At 31.5% G+C, this 21,265-nt stretch overlaps 1 protein-coding gene across 15 annotated transcripts in view; it reads left to right on the forward strand.

Annotated features, from left to right (window-relative positions):
- Window positions 1-21,265, forward strand: part of SUPT20H (SPT20 homolog, SAGA complex component) — a 48,708-nt gene that overhangs the window by 4,842 nt on the left and 22,601 nt on the right. For 8 of the 15 annotated variants that reach the window (XM_074304868.1, XM_074304872.1, XM_074304873.1 and 5 more), the window contains exons 3-19: window positions 944-979; window positions 2,181-2,239; window positions 2,342-2,408; window positions 4,185-4,314; window positions 5,001-5,104; window positions 5,918-6,034; window positions 6,163-6,216; window positions 7,344-7,483; window positions 9,135-9,291; window positions 9,575-9,631; window positions 10,761-10,832; window positions 11,725-11,882; window positions 15,942-15,974; window positions 16,893-17,007; window positions 18,048-18,176; window positions 20,710-20,809; window positions 21,027-21,185. In XM_074304868.1, coding sequence (XP_074160969.1) covers window positions 944-979; window positions 2,181-2,239; window positions 2,342-2,408; window positions 4,185-4,314; window positions 5,001-5,104; window positions 5,918-6,034; window positions 6,163-6,216; window positions 7,344-7,483; window positions 9,135-9,291; window positions 9,575-9,631; window positions 10,761-10,832; window positions 11,725-11,882; window positions 15,942-15,974; window positions 16,893-17,007; window positions 18,048-18,176; window positions 20,710-20,809; window positions 21,027-21,185 — 1,687 coding nt within the window. The remainder of the gene's footprint in view (window positions 1-943; window positions 980-2,180; window positions 2,240-2,341; window positions 2,409-4,184; window positions 4,315-5,000; window positions 5,105-5,917; window positions 6,035-6,162; window positions 6,217-7,343; window positions 7,484-9,134; window positions 9,292-9,574; window positions 9,632-10,760; window positions 10,833-11,724; window positions 11,883-15,941; window positions 15,975-16,892; window positions 17,008-18,047; window positions 18,177-20,709; window positions 20,810-21,026; window positions 21,186-21,265) is intronic. The other 7 variants (XM_074304870.1, XM_074304884.1, XM_074304877.1 and 4 more) reach the window with 1 other exon arrangement.

The raw sequence follows: 21,265 nt of genomic DNA on the forward strand, positions 1-21,265 counted from the left end.
TTTTTTTAAATATTAAAAATTTTGCATTTCAAACTCATATTGGTTTTCAAAGTATTTGAGATTTATCACAATTAGTAATTTGATAATGTTTACTCCTGTGAACATTAAAGTTTAGGTTTGGCCCAAATTACAATGAAGAAAAAATAAAAAACATCATTGACATTCAGAATCATTGCACAGATTTCTTTAGAATGGGAGGATTTGATTTTGTTGTAGAGGAAAGATAGCAGATAGTTGTTCTTCTGATCCCCCCCCCCCCCCCTTAACTGTAGAGGATGATTACAGTAACCAATAAAGCTGAAGATTATCTGGCTCAAAAAATGTTAAATGGAATTAGTACATATTTTAAAATTTAGACATGAGATATGTAGAGCTGAATCTGTAATTTGTTCTCTTTTTGTGTGAATTTAAAATTATTCTATTTGAAAATATTTTGGCACCATCCATTACTATGGGGTTGGAAAAAGAGAAAGTATTTATGAGACTTTGTTGAGCCAGTCCTTTCTTGTATTCAAATGAAAGGTAACTCCTTAGAAAAAATTTGGAGAAAGAGGTCATCAAAGTAATTTCTGTAACAGCCTTATATAAATGTTGATAATAGTGACCAGCAAATAGATTATTTTGTGAGTAATAGTTGGCACTTATTAACATGTTTTTATTCATTCCTAGAACAAATATAGTATATTTTAAGATTTATTTTGTTAAATTGAATAGATTTTTTCCCCCCAATTTGGTGCATTTTTGTGCCTTTCTATTTAATAAGGATAGAGATTTGAACTGGGGAAGGGTGGTGTTGAATTTAATAAAATTTTTGAATCACCAAAAAAAAATAAATAAATAACAGAATGTTAGATTAGGCAGTCTTTTCCCCAAATGCATATTACATTGTATATTATTAAAATATATTCACAAGCAAATTTTTTTTTTTCCAATCGTTTAACAGCAACAGACTTTAGAATTAGCTTTGGATCGTGCAGAGGTAAGAAAGTTATTGAAATTTTGTTGTTTAGATAATTTTGCATTTCGAGTGAGTTATGCTGGTTAGTTTTTCTTTGTTTAAAAAGTTTTTTATGGGTGTATTTTGGTTTTTTTCATCACTACAATTTCCTCCAAAATCCTTTTCTTCTTCTTTTTAGAGAACTATCTCATATAACAAATAAAAATAAACATAACTGATCAAAAAAGGTCTGAAAATATGTAATATACAACCCTTATGGACTTCTCTCTCTCCAAAGAGATGGGATAGGTCATGTCTTCTCATAATTCTTTCAAGTCATTCTTGTTTTTTAATTTTGCAACATTCACTTTTGATTTTTTTTTAATGCTTGCTCTTTTCTTTTACAGTGTTGTAGTAATTTTCTTTTGGCTCTGCTTATTTTTGCATCATTTCATGCAGAGAGATATTTCTTTGTTTCTGTCTTCATCACATGTATAATTTTTTCTTCTATCACAGCAATATCCCATATACTACAAATTTTTTAGCCATTTCCCAATCAATGAGCATCTACTTTGTTTCCAAATCTTTTCTATCACTAAAAATGCTGCTATATATTTTGGGGACTTTGGAGGATTTCCAAATTATTCATGGCTTCTTTGAAGTATATGTCTAATAATATAATTTCTTGAGTCAAAAGGCATGGATATTTTAGTCACTTATAGAGTTCTAAATTTCTTTCCAACGTGGTTATACTGATAACACCTTCACCAACAATCTTTCTACCTCTTTAATAATTATTATTCCTATCTTTCATCATCCATCTCAATTTTCTTCTTTTCAGGGGTATGAGGTAATACTTTGGAATAGTTTTATATTTTATTAGTGTTTTTGAGTATTTTTTTCATGTTTCTTAATGGTTTGCAGTTCATGTTTTGAGAACCAGTTTTTCAAATGCATTGTCCACTTTTCTAAGTAACGTTTTTTGGTATTTTGTGTTTGTAAAATTAAAATATTAATAGATAATCTGTTAATTTGAAAACTCAGATTCACCTTCACATCTCTAAGACTAGTAACGGAATTTACTTTTTTTTAATATAAGTCATAGATTGTAGTGATGTAAATTGTAGTGATGTAAAAAAACAATGCACGTACTTTTCTGGTAAAGTCACTAAAATGCCTTTGTAATCTTAATAATTGTTTAAATCATAAATCAGTATTTTCACAGATTTTTTTCCCCCCCCAGTATGTCATTGAAAGTGCCCGTCAGAGACCTCCTAAACGGAAATATTTATCTAGTGGAAGGTATATACACTTAAAAATTTTAATAGTACAGTTTTAACAGCAGGTGTTTTATAATCATTATAAGAGTTACATTAATTTTATGTATTTTTTCTTATTTGTAAGGAAATCTGTATTTCAGAAGCTATATGATTTATATATAGAAGAATGTGAGAAAGAGCCTGAGATAAAGGTAAGTAGAATTTTTCTTTATATGATGTAATACACATTGAAATGCAAGGAAAATAGTTAAATGGAGGTATATAAATAATGACTTTTTAATTTTTAATATTCTTAGGAGAATATCTTTGAATTTTTCCAAAGTAAATTTCAAGCCTTTTTAAAAGGCTTACCATTTTTAAAAGACCTTACCATCCTTGGCCCTAAGTTGTATTTTTTAGGAATATGGAAGCACATAGCAGAAAATTAAGAACTAAAACCACAGGATCGGGGTGAGGTAAAAGATACTAAACCATTTCCTTAAGTTTTTTTCGCTGGAAGTGATTTCCTAAAGTGATTTTTGTACATTCAGAAAATCATTTGAATCTAAAGGTAAATGAGTAATTTGATCATCTTAAATGCAAGCATAGAAAGATTAGCTATAAAGTATAAAAAAAGATAAAATAATTCAAATATAGGCACTTGAAACAGTTAATCCAACTAGGTAATTTAACTAGATCTGTTTGGGGTCAGATTCCTTAGGGCTGTGCTTTTCTAAAATTATATCTAGAAACTATACATAGGAATCAACTTTCCTTCAGAAGAAGTTATTTGAATTTTTTTATGTTATGCCTAGACTACTTAGGAATTCCTTATGTTCCATGGTTGTTGTTGTTTTTTTGTTTTTTTTTTTTTAATCAAAAATAATAATGGTGTGATTTTCTTTCCCTGAGGTTCTACTTGAAACTTGAGATAGTTAAAACTGAGAATAATTTGTTCTTTAATTTTTTAATGGGGTTTTTGGGAGGGTTTTGTGTGTTTTTGTGTGTGTGTTTTTTTAAATTTTCAAGATGTTTTCAAGAATGGCAGTACACCAAGAATGATAATTCTCCATTGTGTTAGCTAAAATTCTTACAGAAATTTGATAGTTCCTTATCTGCTGTTGAAAATAATATTTCTTGCTTACATATATTGTATCTAGGATATACTATAACATATTTAACATGTATGGGACTGCCGCCTGACATCTAAGGGAGGGGGTGGAGGGAAGAAGGGGAAAATTCAGAATAGAAGTGAGTGCAAGGGATAAATAATGTTGTAAAAAATTACCCATATATATGTACTGTCAAAAAATAAGTTATAATTGTAAAATTAATTTAAAAATTAAAAAATAATAAAAAATAAAATAATATTTCTGATCATCTCAAACACATTTTGATTTAGATTACTACCTAAGCATAAAAATCTAATAAAAATAATCATGTTTGAATGTGTTTATTGATAAAATACTGATAATAATTTAAAATAATCTCTTGCAGCAATTTTTTAAAATGGAAATGGAGTAATTTGATTCTCATTTTCTCTGAAGGCCAATAAAATTATATAAGGTGTATAGAAAAATTATCAGAACTAGCTACTTCTAAGTAATTCAAAGAAAGTATTTTATATTTTCTTTTGCAATTTGGGGAAAGAAAAAATAACATGGACCAAAATGTCCTCATAATTTTTCATGTAATGAATTTCAGTTGAAAATAAATGCCTTCACAGTAGTACTGATTGCTATTTTAAAAAATCTTTAGATTTATACTGACCCAAGTTCTCTTTGAAGCACATGTTGGTTTATTGATATGGAAAGTGTCTCTGAATGCTTCTTTGCTTATATTGTGCCTTATAGAGTTAGTTACCTTAGGAATTATATTTAACTGTTTAATATCCCAGTAAGTAATCTTGGATTCATTTTTCTAAAAGAATCATTTATATGTCAAATTGTTTTAGTGATTATTTTCATGAGTTCTATCTCCTTTTAAAGCAGAAGCTGAGACGAAATGTGAACTTGTTAGAGAAACTTGTTATGCAGGAAACGCTCTCCTGTCTGGTAGTCAATCTATACCCAGGAAATGAGGGCTATTCTCTGATGCTCAGGGGAAAGAATGGTTCAGGTAAATATTATATGCATACATCACTTGGCTTTTAATTTTTGTCCCTTGACACCAACTCTGGAGTCTTAGTTCTGTATGACCTGTTAGAATTTATGTTCAACTGGTAGAGCTTTTGAAAACTAAAATTCACCTTCACATCTCCAAGACTAATAATGGAATTTACTTTTTTTTAAATGTAAGTCATAGATTACATAATAAATTTTAGTGTGGTCAATATTATGGTTTGAGTCATTTTTAAAACATACATAGGAATACTGCCAAAAAGTTTTCATTCTATATTGGTTTCAATTTCCTTTTGCAATTGTGCTATCAAGAGAATTCTATTATGAATGACTATTTTGTAGATGAAACATTTAAGCATCAAAATAATTTGTATTTGTATTTTTTACTCTTATTACACTTTAAGCTCTGAGAGAGCAGAGAAAAAACATCTCATCTAAATATCTTGCATCTCATCTAAATATCTTGTCCCCATAACTTAGCTTAGTGTTGACTGACTGTGTAGAGCAATTTTGATAATTCATGTAATTTAAGAAAAGGAGCTTTAGAATCCTTTTAAATGAATAGCTTTATGTTCATTGATCTTTTATGTATCTGTTGTGTTTCCTAGAGAAAGAGGATTTAAATTTAGAAATGTACTTTCCTTTTCCTTTATTCACAATTTTTCTTTATCATTTTAAATTTAGATTCTGAAACCATTCGCTTGCCTTATGAAGAAGGAGAATTGCTTGAATACTTGGATGCTGAAGAATTACCACCTATTTTGGTTGATCTCCTTGAAAAATCTCAGGTAAAAAAGTATCTCTTCTTTAAATTGCCTTTTTATTGGTTGCATATTTCTTTTGGTGAGAGATTACATTTAATGTGTAACAACTAACTGCCTTTTTAAAGGTGGAAGGAGTTACCAAACTTTACCAGGAAAAAATAGATTTGTTGTAGGATCTAGAATGTTTTTAGCTTCAGGTATAAAAGCTGAATATTCTTGACAATAGATTGCTCTTTGCTGATTCTAACATAAATAAGCTGATTCATTTGCTTTCTACTGTTGTATTTACTTGTCCAGTTATCAGTTACCAAAAAAATTAATAATGTTCCTAGAATGAGAATGACTTAATGTTTATGGACATGCATTTGCATAAGCTTACATGTTCTTGCTGTAGGCAAAGTTTTTGGATTTGTTAGACTAATCTCTTACCTTTTTTAATTCTTAAAATAATCAGTTTTCATTTTATTAAACTCTGAATCGTTATTTCTTTTTAGCCAGAATTCTTAAATCAGGGTTTTAATTTTTTTTTTCTTAAAATGAGGCAAAAAATAGCAGCCTAGTTTAAATGTTTTATGCTAAAAAATCATTTTAACACAGCTTCAGAATCTTGATTCAGTCTTTAAAAAAGTAGTATTTAGGGATAGCTAGGTGGCACAGTGGTTAGAGTACCAAGCCTTAAGTCAGGAGGACCTGAGTTCAAATGTGACCTCACACTTAACACTTCCTAGCTATGTAACCCTGGGCAAGTCACTTAACCTCAATTGCCTTAGCAAAAAAGAAAAAGAAAGTAGTATTTACCTCCCCTCCTCAAAAAAAAAAAATTGTCTTCTTATACAGGTTAATATTTTTCATTGTGGGTGTGTCATAGCAGAAATACGTGACTACAGGCAATCTGGGAATATGAAATCTCCAGGTTACCAAAGTAGACACATTCTCTTACGTCCAACAATGCAGGTGAGAATATTTTTAAATTAAATTCTTAAATTGTAGGTTCTTGTTTTAATTAATGGTTAGTTTTTAATTGCCTAATTTATTCCTGTGCTTATTGCTATTATATAGATGTGCTATTTACTTTTTTCCAGACTTTAATCTGTGATGTTCATTCTATAACAAGTGATAACCATAAATGGACACAAGTAAGTTCAGAATTTTTTTTTCCATTAAAGATCATAGATATAAAGTAAAAAAAAATATCAAAAGCATGAATTTACATATATATTCATATTTGAAGTTCATAAAATAAAATTCCTTTCCACATTTCAAGTCCCTTAAACATTCCAAGACTCTTTGGGGTTTGAATTAATCTGAACACATTGGACTTATCTTCTCCCTCCTGAATAATTTCTAAATTAGAGATTTAATTATGGAATCTAAAATTATCTAACAATCAGCTAATCTCATGACATGATAATACTAGTCTTAGAGTATTTTGAGTAGAATCCATGTCATCACTTACTTCTCAAATCTTAGAGCTTAATTAGTCCATTTCCTTCTTTCACCCCATCCTCTATTCCATTCAGGAAATCCCTCAGTCATTCAGCTCCCTGTAAAGAGAATAACAACTCAGTCTACTAATTTAAATTATTCTTTTTATAGGATGTGATTATAAGAGAATCATTAATCATTACATCAATAAATATTTGGACATTTCTCTCCTAGGAAGGGAAAAAACCACAACAATTCTTTATTTCACTTTAACATAATGATAACGGTATAAACTATGCTTTTTCTTTTGCAAAAGTTCTTATTTAGCCATAATATAGATTTTTCAATTCTAGATTTAAAATTTTTGAATCATGGTGCTATTTAAAAATGCAGAATTAAGTACTAATAGAAGATTCAGTAAAATAGTTTCTTTAGTGGCAGTGAAAGCATATATACATATTTATATACTTACTTTTGAAGCAAAGCTGAGTGTTTTCAGTTTATACAAGCAAGTATAGTTGGCTTTGTTTTGTTATCTACTGGCCAATCTGCGCAAATTATATTCTAAAGCAATTCTTTTTTCTGAGCCTGTCTCAACTATAAAAAAAAAAACAGAGTGATCTAATCAGTAAACACTTCTGTAGACATTATTGTATTATCAGTGGAAGTCTTCTTATCCTGCCAAATCTTTGAAGTCTTATGTTAAAATTCTAAAATGAAGTATTTCATTTCACTCACAGTATGTTTAAAGGTATAAGAAGTATTTAAAAATCTAAATATATAATTTTGAAGTATTAAAATGTCTCAAATGTACTATCAATGTTTGTTTATATTTCAGGAAGACAAATTACTTCTTGAGAGCCAGCTTATCTTAGCCACAGCAGAACCATTGTGTCTTGATCCTTCTATAGCTGTGACCTGTACTGCAAACAGATTGCTCTATAATAAACAGAAGATGAATACTCGACCAATGAAGCGGTAATTATCTTTGCTCTCCAATTGTACATATGCTTAAGGAGATTCTACTGTAACTAGCAGTCTTAACTTTTGCCAGAATTTTTGCTATATCAATAAGTTTTTACCCCTATGTGGCCTGTGGAGCTTGTGTGCTTTGGATTTGATCTCGTTGCAGTCCCAATGTTTAATTAAATTTTTTTCTGAGGCTCTTAGAACAAGTTTCCAGAGTTCCAATAGTTTGAAAACCCAGTAGAGAAAAACTTAAAGATAAAATAGATAAGAAGAGTCTACATATAAACCAGGAAGTTAGCTTTTTTACTTCTTGAATAAACTAGTACCCAATTAAATGCTTAAATTGGTCACTGCTTTAAAAATGGTATTTTATAAACGCAGGTTTTTGTCAGGAAGTGTAGAAAACATAGTCGCAATTACAGTGTCGGATTAATGTTTTAACTATATATTCTACACGTGGCATAAAAGTGGTAGTTATTTACTATGAATAATTAAATGAAAATCACTGTGAGAATAATTTTCACATTGAAATAGTTCTTTGTTGGCCCCTTTACCGCTGATTCAGATAGGACATGGCTTGAAAAATCTGATGTGTTCTTCTCTTAACATGAGAACAAAATTTTTCTTGTAATAAATTTATATCTGAAGTTTTACATTCTTATTTTATGATACTGAACTATGCAAGTTCAAATAAGACTTAAGACAATGTAATTATTAATGAAGACAATTGGAAATAACCAATAATAAAATAGAAAATTCTCTTTTTCTATTGGAATTTATGAATTCATGAATTGTTTTTTCCTTTTGTTTCCTTAATTTAAATCAACATTTAAAATGCTTGATTAGCATATTGTCTTTCATTCGTAAGATCCTTGCTTCTAGTATTTTAAAATGCTTGGAATGAACCACCTTTCTGTCTGTAGCAAATCCTTAAAGAATGAGTAGGTGCTTCATTTTGTATATGGGCTGCCTTAGCAACATGAATCTCTTAAGAGACTATGGTAATGAGGCCTAGAAACCTCAATGAGTCTCAAAAGTAGAAAGCCAAAACCTTTTATTCTTGTATTAATATCCACAACCTGGCATGGTCTTTTTTTCTGGCCAGTATTGTTGAGATTAACATCTGTCTTGTGATCTAGTAGAAGTTTACGAGTCCCAGCATTGACATTTACTAGTCTTGTGTTCTTGAATAAATCATTTCATCTTATCTGTAAGTCTGGCTGTACTACAGCCAGAGTAGTAAGGATCAAAGGAGATAGAAAATGCTTTGGAAAACCTTAAAGTTCAATATAAACATTATTGCTGACATTGTCAGATTTTAGGCCAAAGCCCTTGGGTACCAGTATTAATTTGCTTAGCATAAATATATTCATTGTTCTTTTTGAATACCTTTTCAGACTTTTTAAAAACATTAAATATATGCTAATATTGTTGGAGAGAATGAAAAACTATTTCTGAATATTTTTTTTTTTTTTAAACAGGAATCAAAATTTTTTGACTGAATAAAAAAAGCATGTATATGAATATTTCCAGGAAAGCCACTTTGTATATTACCAATTAAAAATAACCACTACAAATTTAATGCCTCCTGTATGTTGCATATGTTCTTTAAAGCTTTCTTTCAATATTGTTTTTAATTTTGAATCTTACAATCTTACAGATGTTTCAAGAGATACTCCAGATCTTCCCTGAATCGGCAGCAGGACATATCCCACTCCACAGCTCCTCCACAGCTAAGATTGCTCGATTACTTGCAGAAAAGAAAAGAGAGAAAAACAGCCCAGCAGTATGACCTCAAAATTTCTAAAGCTGGAAATGTAAGCACATTTTCTTTCTTTTCTTTTTTTTTCTTTTTTTTTTTTTTTTTCAGTGAGGCAACTGGAGGTAAGTGACCTGCCCTGAGTCACACAGCTAGGAAATATTAAGTGTCTAAGGCCTGATTTGAACTCAGATTCTCCTAGCTCTAGGTCAGGTGCTCTATGCCCTGACTTAGCTAGCTGTCCCCCATATTATCTTTTGAAAATTGATATTTATTGATAAAATAAAACCTTGCTTTGTTATAGTTTTTCAATATACTTAACACGGTTATTTAATTTTTAGTGTGTGGATATGTGGAAACAGAACCCCTGTTATTTGACTACACCTTCAGAAGTGGATGTAAGTTAATTAACTTATTTCTACAAAAGGTAACTAAGTTTAGCCAGTGCTGATTTAAATTTTGAAGGAACTTTCTACATATGTTTCTAATTACATATATGGTAATATTTTTTTAAAAGTAACTAATTCATTTAAAATGCTATTTTTTAATGTACTCTGTGTTAGGATATTGTGAATGAAATAGCTCAAGATATTAAAAGACTGTAAACTCTTTTTATAGGGCAAGATTAATCAAATTATCTCCCAAAGTAGGCTGAATACAAAATGGAGCTCTGTAGCTGTTAGTTTTTCACAGTCATAATGTGTTAATGTCCTTTTTCTCTCAAGTTAATTATACTCTAAATTGAAAGTTTTAAGATGATCAGAGTTAAAAGCTTTGTTACCTATGAACCATAAGTGAATGGAAGATTGCCTTAATAAAATAACGCTATTATATCTTCCTATCAATATTCATGTATGTCTTTCTCTTCTAAAATGAATAGGATTTATAGTGAGAAGGAACTAACCTGCTCATCTTACAGATGAAACTGAAACAGTCATATCTATAGTAAGAAACAAGACTCAAGACTCCAAATTCAATGTTCTTTCCATTATGCTGTCTGGTCTCTTTTTCTAATATACTCATTTATAAAACTATTGTAAGAAATATTGTAAGAAGATAGTAGTAGAATGAATTTTTTATTTTAGTAATTTATGTGTTTCTCTGGAAACTAATTCTGCAGAAATATGTTTTTGATGTAAATACTGGGGATACAATCTTAAAAGTTACTTAGATCTCAGACAAAAATTATGTAATTATGGATTTTTAAATTTAATATGCAAAATTTAAGTCTTCACCAGATAAATACAGTTTCAATCATGGAAACTATTCAGTGGTAAGAAATCTGGGTAGGAATTATTTTAAAGACAAATCACTTTTCCAGAACATATATAAACTAAGTTTATATAGGTGAATGTTATTTCATTCATCTTAAATAGCTTCTTGAACTGATGTGCTTAATTTTTAAAAAAAATTCTTCTGTAGAATTGTAACCAGAGGGATTATTGAGCTTCTTAAGTTATTTTCCTTCTTTCAAACTTTTTTATTCATTGCTCTACAATCTAGTGTTTTGTTGGTTTGACTTTTTAGGTGGAAAAGTATGCTAAAGTGGAAAAGTCTATCAAATCTGATGACTCACAGCCAACTGTCTGGCCAGCACATGTGAGTAATTGAAACTTCTGCCAATCTCTGTTTCTAATGTTTAGTGAAGATGTTCTGGAACAAAAATTATGAAATATTAAGAGTTATCTTTTTAAAAATAATTGAAGACATCTGGTTTCATAAGGTGTCTGGGGGATGGCGAATATGTTCTATATATGAATGTTATGTTCATATATTATATGAATAATTTTATTAGAAGCCAACTTTAAATGTTTTTTGATTTTCTCTACAACTATAGGTTACTACCATTTATTTTTTATTCTAAATTTGTGGTGTATATGTCTTCTAGAATTGGATCTTGAAGGAAAAAAAGTCACTATTAGTCTTATTCCTTGAAGATGGCAACTACTAGATCTTTTTTAGTGGGAAGATTTCAAGTTAATTAGGTTATCCCCAAAATTGAAATAGTAGAGAATTCTTTGTTTGTAGTAGAGAAAAAGTTATAAATAATAAAAATTAAGGTTGGATTTTTTTTTATAAGGATATATATCCTTATAAAATTTAGTATTTTAATTTTCTGTGTCCTTTATTTGTATCTATAAAATTTCTGTCAAGCTGGGTTCATGAAATTAAAAATGCCATTGTATTTTCGAAGTGATATATAATATAAAAAATACTTCTAAGTTATTTATATTGCTAGGCAAAAACTTAAAAACCCAGGTTCCATAGCAGCCATTTTCCCATTTGCCTACTGGATTGGGGCAAGGTGGAGGGAAGTGAGAGGGCAGTGGAATGAAGTTGGGACATCAGTTGGGGTTATATGGATTGTCAGAATTTGTTACAGCAGCTCTCATGTACAGATGCTCAATCACCTTTTCCCCTGTTTTATTATTTATTTGGGTTTGCCTTGCTTCAGAAGAACATTATTTGTAATATTTTATCTTTTTTTTAGGAGATAAAAGAAGATTATGTGTTTGAATGTGAAATTGGTAATCAGTTTCAGAAAACAAAGCTAACCATTTTTCAGTCACTTGGTAATCCACTTTACTATGGTAAAATACAAACTTATAGAAGTGATGAAGAAGCTGAGAGCCCAATGACACCAAATCAGTAAGTTGTGTTTAAAAACACATGTATTTAGATCAGTTGATTATGCAGTGAACATTTCTTGAGCTTTTACTATCTGCAAAATTTTCTGATAAACATTTGACAAATAAAAATCATTTAATTTTTGGTTTGAAATAAGGTGAAATTTTTAGTTTGTTTAGTTAGCTAATTTAGTTTAAAGAGTTGCTTAAAATTACCAAAGAGGTAATTTATTTTTATGCTTGTGTTTAAATTTAACAAACATTTATTAAGCATCTATTGTATACAGAGCTTGCTTTGTAAAAACTGAGGAAGATAAAATTACAGTTTACATTTAGGTAAAGAGGTAAAACATGTGAGTAATGAATAGTGAGACATGACAGATTAAAAGGATGCTAAACCAGGTGCTGTTGCTTTAGATTTAAGGGTAAAGGTTGTCATCTAAAGTTAGAATGTGAAAGATGGAAAGACTCTGCCATAGAATTTGGCATTTGAATTGAAGGATGAGGGGGAATTCAAAAGAGAGAGAAAGGAGGTTATGTGTATGAAAAGATAGTATTCCAGATATAAAGAACAATGTGAGTATAGATGATTGTAAGACATTTGGAGACAGAATAATCTAGTTTAAATGTAGTATAAAAAAGCTGTAGAGGAAGAATTTTGGTTGATAACTGAAAAGGGAGAGTAAAACCAAATTATAAACACTTTGAATGCCATTTAGCAAAGTTTGAGCATTACTCAGAGCAACGGAGCAACTTGCATAAAGAAGATTATTAGACAATAATGAAGAATCTTTCATACTGTGGAGGATGGAATTGAAAGAACCTTCAAGGTAGCTAGTGCACTTCTTCAGAAAAGTGTCGGTTATGATCTAGAAGAAAGTGGCAGTGGGAGTAAAAAGGGAACAAATGTTGGAGATGTTACAGAGTAAAATGGAAAATTGGATGTTTGAGAGCTGAGGGATAAGAAGCAGAGATAATACCAAAATTTTGAAAATAGAGGCCAAATGAATAATAGTGGCAGTAATAGAACTAATAAAAGGAAGTTTGAGGGAGATGAAATAAGCCTTATTTTAAGCATTTCTCCCCCAGAAGAGCCAATAGGACATTCAAGTAGAGATGAGAGTCTGGATTCAGAAGAAAAGTAATAAGGCTTACAGTTTCAATGATCTTGTGATGAAGAGAGCCATCTGCACCTAGAAAGAAGCCTGTGGGAACTGGGTGGAAACCACAACAGAGCATTTTTATTCTTTTTGTTTACTATGTATGCATTTATTGAATTTAACATATTTTAACATGTTTAATATATATTGCATTACTTGCCATCTAGGGAATGGTGTGGGAGGAAGGATGGGAAAATTTGAAACACAAGGTTTGCAAGGGTTAATGTTGAAAAATTACCCATGCATAAGTTCTGGAAAAAAAAAAAAAAAACAAACTTTAATTTACAAAAAAAAAAAAGAGAAAAGTAAGGCTTAATGATAGAAACATGGGAGTTATCTGTATAGAGGTGGTAATGAGCTATGTAATTAAATAAGTTTGCCAAAGAGAAGAGTATAGAGCAAAAAGGTCCAAGAATCAGAACCTTGGAGTAGTCTCCACCATGATGAGGGGGAGGAACAAAAGAATTCTAGAATTACCAGTAGACAGAGAATAAGGTGTGTCTAATATCTCAGAATCCAGCAGTAGAAAAGAACAATTGTTTCAAATGATGCAGAGAATTCCAAGAGGAGGATTCAGAAAAAGATAGAAGATTTGGCAATATAAGAAATAGTCCATGAAAAATCAGGTTCAGTAGCATTGACTTTTCTTGGACAGACTTTTGTATTTCAGAGGATTGAGTAGGTAGGTGGCCAGGAAAGAATCAGTGTAGGAAACTTTAAAAGATATTTAGCAGTTCAACATTGTTCATTGTCTTTGTCCTTTGTACTCAATGAAAACCAAGATGGCAATCAATCTGGCAGAGTTAGGAAATTGCAGCATATTTTTAGGCAGGTGGGAAGAAGAAAAATTGAAATACAGGAGGGAAAGGGGATCACTACCAATGCAGGATCTGAAAGCTGTCAAGAAAGAAGCCCGTTTCTAAAGACTTCCTTCTTCTGAAGTAGGTGCAGAAATCATCTGATAAAAAGGATTGAGCTTTGGGTTACATTTGAAAACCATAGAAAATGGGATAGGAAAGAGGAAACTTTGAAACTCACCATAGGTAAAATTATAATGATATTTATAAAGGGCTTTGTATAAGTTGTACAAAATCCTTTTCTATACATTATCTCATTTGATCCTTAAAGCATTCTTTTGAAGTGGCTACTAAAAATAGAGAAATGAGATAAAATTTTTATAAGAATAGAGATCTTAGAACTAGAAAGGATTCCAGAAGAGCTCAACCCTATACCTGAAGAATACATTTTCTCTACAATTCTATGACTCTAAACTCCTCATTTCCTAAAGTAGACTATTCCATTTATTGCTAGCTCAGGTATAAGGAAGTTTCCACCTCTCCAACTTCTATCCATTGTTTCTAGTTCTGTCTTGTGAGGCCAAACAAAATAAAGCCTATTATTTCTTCCATATAACAGCCCTTCAGGTATTTAACTGCTGCTGTTATGTCTCTTCTAAGTCTTCTCTCCAGGCACCATCCCTAGTTCTTTCAACTGATTCTTTGGTAGCAAACATTTGAATCACTTCACCCTCCTACTTGCCTCCTTCAGGATGTGCTCCAGCTTGTTATTGTTCTTCATAAACCAAAATTTTTCCCCAATCCTCAATTTCTCAGTACCAAGAGGAAATCATAAAGTTTTGTGAATGTTGGGTTAAATATCAAGTTGGGGTTACAAATACCACTTTCAGGAATGACCATATATGTCCTTGCCTATATATAATATAATAATTTAAAAGAGAAAGGATATGAGACCGATTTCCTAGGGTCAAAGATACTTATTTTTAAAATTTATTAAAGTTAAAAGGGATCTTGAAGATCATTGAACTTAATCGTCCATCATCATTTTACAGTTGAGGAATTGGATGAATGATGTTATTTGTCTGTGGTGTTTATGGGCATTTGCTTATTCCTATAATTCAACATTAGACTTAACAGGTCACTAGGAGTAGGATGTTTATACAGTGATGACAATAATTAAGGCCTCAGATGGAAAATATATCAAGTTTAGATTCAATTCAACATTGTGCCTTCTCTAGTCAAAGTATTGTGCTAAGTAATGGGGGGCACTTATAAAGGGGCTCACAGTCCATTTCTATGGACTTCTTATTTGGGAGGGGGAAGGAAGTGTACTATCCTTCTTTAGAAAGCAACTTCTCTATTGGTGAAGCATCATTAAAGAATCTTCATTTTTGAATCTGTACGACCACCACTTTCTTCTATTCATCACCAGTGTTCTGGTTTTACTTCTTAAGGAGAAATAAGGAACCAAAAAAAATAAGGCACCACAAATTTGTAGCAAATGAAATCAAACAGTTGGGGCTTACATAAAAAATATGAATTAGAAGAATGGGAACACCAGAAGATCATGGGGACAGAGACTCCAAAGAAATAGCTATTTAAAACAATAAAACTTAGGTATAATAGCAAATGAAAAGAGTTTAGAAGGTAGACTTGAAGGGAAAAAAATAGTGCAGTGTTGGAGAAAAAGAGGGGAAAAGCAACAGAAGAAAGTTTGCATGATCATCAAAATATTGTAAAAATTTCTTTGAAAGTTACCAGCCACATGATCTGGTAAATTGAAGCCAACAGCTAATTTGGCAACCAGTTAAAGAGATTAAACTTGGCTAAATAGGATAGAGCTCTTTATTCCATTTCAGGAAATATGACTTCATGTACTTTGAGAATCTAAATTCCTGAACATTATTTTCATTTACTTGATGTCATAAATAATGCTTTAGATAATAAATCTAATGCAAAACCCTGTTTTATATTATTCTGGCAATTTTTAAAATCAAGAGTGTGCATAGAATTACATTTTCTGTTATAATTTGTTGAAATTTAGTTCTAGATCTGGAGATTTCCACAAGTATCTGTTGACTGGTGCAGGAAATGTCTCATCTGAATTTTTCTTTAATACTTCAGGTTCCTTATTGGATCAAAGACTGATGCTGAAAGGTAAAGCATTCAGATCTCATTTTCTACTTGTTTTGTATTGAGAAAAAAAAAAAGCATAGAATCAATCCAAAAGGGAATAAATTTGCATGTTACAGTACAAAGTGCTTTACAAGTTAGAAATTAGAAAACTCAGGTTCTTTCTGGTCCCTATTCTGTTACTATATAGCTTTATGCCATGTCATCTGTCTCTGGGCTTCAGTTTCCTAATTTATAAAATAAGAGTGTTGAAGCCTTGTATTAGTTTAAAATTATGATTCTACAGTTGCCTAAAATATAATTTTTTTTCCTTTCATTTTTTTTAAGCTAATGAATGGACAATGTTAAGTGAGGCTACATGAGAGAGGTAGTTTTGAATCATTTTAGTTAATGAGTAATTTTATCTGGGTAAAAGTTTTTTTGTTTTTGTTTTTTATTTTTGCTGAGGCAATTAGGGTTAAAGTGACTTTCCCATGCTCACACAGCCAGAAAGTGTTAACTGTCTGAGGCCATATTTGAACTCATATCCTCCTGACCTCAAGGCTTGGGGCTCTATCCACTGCACCACCTAGCTGCCCTTAAAAGTTTTTTTTTTTTTTTTTTTTTTTTTTTTTTAAGCTATAAGCAAGTGTTTTTGATAACTTGGTTAAACTAAAAAAATAGATTTTAAAGCCATTTAAGATCAGATATTTGCATTGTCAGTATGGGAAATTTAATTGGCATGTGATCTGACCATTGATTAGGTCCTACATTGAACTTTTTTGATGAATGTTGAAGTTTGGTTGTATATTATTAGAAAAAAGTTGGAAAAAAATCTTGAAAATTCTGTCAAGATCCTGACTATTCATACATTTTCATGGGAATTTTGTTTTACATTCAGTGTATCTGTAATGACTGCATTTGAAGCAATAGCAGTAAAATTTTTTATCTTATGTATTTCAGAATAATTAATCAATATCAAGAGTTGATTCAGAATGAAGCCAAATGTCCAGTGAAGATGTCTCATTCAAGTGGATCTGGCAATCTTAGTCAACTTTCTCCAGGGAAAGAAATGGAAGTAAGATTGATCATTGTTATTTTCTTATTAGTAATCCAACTAGAATGTTGAAAATGATTTTCTTTTTTAAAAAATTAGGGTTCTTTTACCATTTCATATACACAATAATTTGTAGATCTTGATCTTAAGCAAGTTACAAACTCATACTGTCTTTTAATTGTTATTCCCTATTTAAGAGAGTAATTTTAAAATTGCTTAGAGGTTTTTGTCTTGGCAAAAATTAATAGTATCACATACATAAAGAATTAAAAGAAAGCCTACTCTGTTATCAAATTTTAAGGTTCTCTTAAATATTCCAGGTAAATTCTTTAGTGCTTATAATGTCTGTCTAAGTGCCTTGAATATGATTGATTTAAATGTTCATTATATTTTTAATATATTACAATATTTTTCTGTTACTTTTTTTCACTTTGTAGTCTTAATGAACTATTATATTGGGAATTTTTTGGTCGTTGTTTGCTATCTAGCAGCACGAATTTCTGTACTAAATTAATGAAATTTATATTAGAGCATGAGTAATTTTCACAAAAATGTTAATTGCTTAGCCACTGTCAGTGCATTTTTTAGATTAAAATTAATAATGTTATGCTTCATTGTTGTGCACCAACTTAAGCAAAAAAAAAAAAAAAAAAAAAAAAAAAAGCATCCTTCTTATATTGTTCTCCAAATTTTCTATCAATAAGAAATACTATTCCTTAGGTTATGTGATATTCCTTAGGTTGTGTTTTTTTAAGGAGAAGCCTTTTGAAAGAATGGTGGACTTGTGTTTTAGGAGACTTCTCTTTTTTAGATCTGCTATAAAAAGTAGGATGTGCATTTTGGCAAGTCATTTCACCTCTCAGCATCATTTCCTTCCTGAAAAATGAGAATTTGGGGGTAGAACAGAGGTGGTTATTATTATTATTATTATTAATCCCTTAATCTCATGAACCTCTTTGGCAGTTTGGTGAAGTCTAATGCCCTTTTAAAAAATAATGTTTTTAAATGCATAAAATAAAATACATAATATTACAAAAGAAACCAATTATATTGAAATACAGTTATCGGCCAGCCAAGATGGCGGAGTAGAAGGAAGTAGTACAGCTGAGCTGTCCCCTACAACTACTCCACAAAGATCTAGAAAACGCATCAGACCAAGTCCTGATCGGGAAATTCAAGAAAAAATCACAGTGAGTCATTTTTCTAGTCTAGATTGTCATAGAGAGACCAGTACAAAGGTCTTTGGAGAGGAGGGTTGGGAAGTAGTGGGAAAAATTAGGGGATAGGAATGCTGGGGAGGGGGAAAAGGATGGGAAACAGGGTTATAGCCAAGAGCATAGGCCCTCCTATGGAGCCTTCCAGCAAAAGGTCTACATGTAGCTTTATGCCAGAGGTCCCAGATACGGTACAGAAAGGCTTGACCTTATTCAGGGAATAGGAATAGTACCAATAGGCAGCTCTATCACTCCCCAGTGTTGGGTCACACATCCATTGTAGACTGTATAAGAGATCTGTGTCCGGCTAAGGATGGGTCCAAGGCAAGGAGCAACTGTGTGGCTCTTTCACTGTGGGAGCCGGCTTAGGTCTTACATCCAGCTCCCAGCCCAGTCTCAAATTAGCAGCAAAATAGAGTAAGAAGCTACAGATCAAGGAGGAGAAGCTGTCACTCAACCTGCATAGCTTTCCATTTGCTCGATAGTGAACAACTCCAATAGCTGTATACTGCAGCTCCATTCAGGGTAAGCCTCCAATTGTGTTGCTCAGACCCAAATTTTTAAAAAATTTTACCTCAGACTAGGAGGGCAGGGCTCATATTTTAACATAGATAAATAGTTTTAGTACCCCAAGTTTGCAGATTCCCAGCCTGAGTTGTCCCATATATAGTCCAAGAAAAAAGCAAGAACTCAAAAGAACAAAAAACAGTATGAAAGTTGGCCCCAGCCATAATGCACATAGCCTTAACTTAATACAAAGTCAGGAAAAAAGTTTGGAAGAACAAGTCGTCGTTCCTCATCCCCGATCATAATTAAAATCCAGAATTTTTCTAAGTCAAAGAAAAAATAATGCAAGCTGCCAGAAAGAAAAACTTTAAATACAGAGAAGCCATTGTCAGGATCAAACAAGATAGCAGCCAGCAATGTAAAAGTTCAGTTTGGAATATTACAAAAGGCAAAAAAAGAGGCTTCTAAACAACAATAATGTACCCAGCAAAACAGTATAATCCTACAGGAGAAAAATAGATTTTTAGTGAACTAGAGGATTTCTAGGCATTTACTATAAAAAAGATCAGAACAGAGTAAAAATTTTGAAATACAAATACAGGAATCAAGAAGAGCATAAAAGATTGACAAGAAAGAGTACTCTTAAAGGACTAAAGAATGAACGGTCCTTATAACCTGACATCAATAAGATCCATAGGGAATATATAAGAAAACAAGGCCTGCATGTGATTTTATGTTTTTCTGAAGGCAGAGGTAAAGTGATAAAAATTGCCTCACAGAATCAGGATTTGGAAAGGAGAAGGGAAGCAAGATAGAGTCTGTTGTTTTTGAATCTTACTTTCATCTGAACTAGCTAAAGGAATAGACACACTGAATTGGGTACAGAAAAATATTTACTCAATAGGGAAACAGAAAAGTGAGGGCTAAATAGGAAAATATATTAAGGAAAGGATTCATCCTAACCAAAATAAACTTAATAAAAGAGTAAAGGGATCACAAAGAAGAATTGGAAAGTTAAAAAAGAAAATAGACCACCCCACAATTGGGCTCTGGGAAGAGAAAAGAGGCAAGAGAGCAGAAGCTAACTACAATTTCAGAAGGCTCATGATGAAATGTGTTACCCCCATGTCAGATTTAGACATATACTTTTGGACACAATTGTAAGAATTTGCTTTGCTGGATTGTGCTGGATTTGTTTTAGGGGTTTATTTCTTTTTTTTCAGTGTGGGGAGGTAGGTGAATTTTCATTTGTTTAAAAAAAAAAACTTAAAATACAATTGTCATAATGTTCACACACATGTTAAACTCTAGATTAGACAACTTTAAAAGTTTTTTTCCTATCATATTCTATGATGGTTCTTGTATAAAGGACATGAACAATAATAGTTTTTATTTCTGCCTTTCGGCTGGATTCCTGGTTATCACTTCGGTACAATGGCATTGACATTGAGTGAAAATAGGATTATAAAAGGTACAGTATAATCGAGTTTGAAAAAAACTCCATTCCCTCTTTTGTTAGAAGGGTGATACTAAGAGCAAGAATGTCCTTTTGAGGATGGAGCAAAATTAAAAAAACAAACAACTGCCTTTGGTTCATGTTGTCCTGGCAGCCTCTCCTATTGCTATCATTTCTGGTTTTCAAAGTAAAAGGAAAGCTGATAGTTTCTAATAAAATTTCAGCCCTATGTGAGATCAGGATTACATACAGGTGAACATCCTGAGCCCTCCTTTAACTTCCTCTGCCTATAATGGTAGTCTATAAATCTTGCACATACAAAGTGATCTCTCACAAATCAAATTAGACTGACGTTTTAGTACTTAAATCATAGATTTTCATATGATGATGTCTATAATACTGAATTTCTTTTTTTTTTTTTTTTTTAAGAAATGAAATTGTATTTTCACTTGAGAATTGATTGAGTGTAATGTATTTCTGTTGTTCTGGTAATAATCTAACACAATCTCAATAAATATGTCTTTAATAATTGTTTCTTCTTAACAGCCCGAGAGCCTATTGGTTCAGCCATCAGTATTGGGAAAGGGAGTAAAACATCGGCCTCCACCCATTAAACTTCCTTCCAGTTCAGGAAGTAGCTCTTCAGGTAAGGCATTCTTTCCATTTCCTCCTTATTTTTATTTCTTGATTTTATTTCTCTTTTGGGAGATGATCTTGTATGAGAGCTGATTAATTATTAAAAACAATGTGATAAAGATATGTTCTATCATTGTATGTCAAAACTCTTGCATTTGTAGCTTTACATGACTAAAAACTTTTCCTATGATGGTTCAAAATAATAATGTAAATTTATTCTTTTTCAGGTAATATTTTTAGTCCACAGCAGTCAGGCAGCCATCATAAGTCCCCAACTCCTCCTCCCACTTCTAAGCCACCTGGTCTTTCTCGGAAACCTTCCATGGATCTTAGTCAAGTTAGCATGCTTTCTCCAGCTGCTCTGTCACCTGCCAGCTCATCACAAAGTGAGTCACAACCTAAATTCTCCATTAAATATTCATAAGCTTTTGCATTAGTGCATTCCAAGACAACTTCTTGGCCAGTG

The sequence above is a fragment of the Sminthopsis crassicaudata genome, chromosome 3 (assembly GCF_048593235.1).
Source record: "Sminthopsis crassicaudata isolate SCR6 chromosome 3, ASM4859323v1, whole genome shotgun sequence".
NCBI classification, from domain to species: Eukaryota; Metazoa; Chordata; class Mammalia; order Dasyuromorphia; family Dasyuridae; genus Sminthopsis; species Sminthopsis crassicaudata.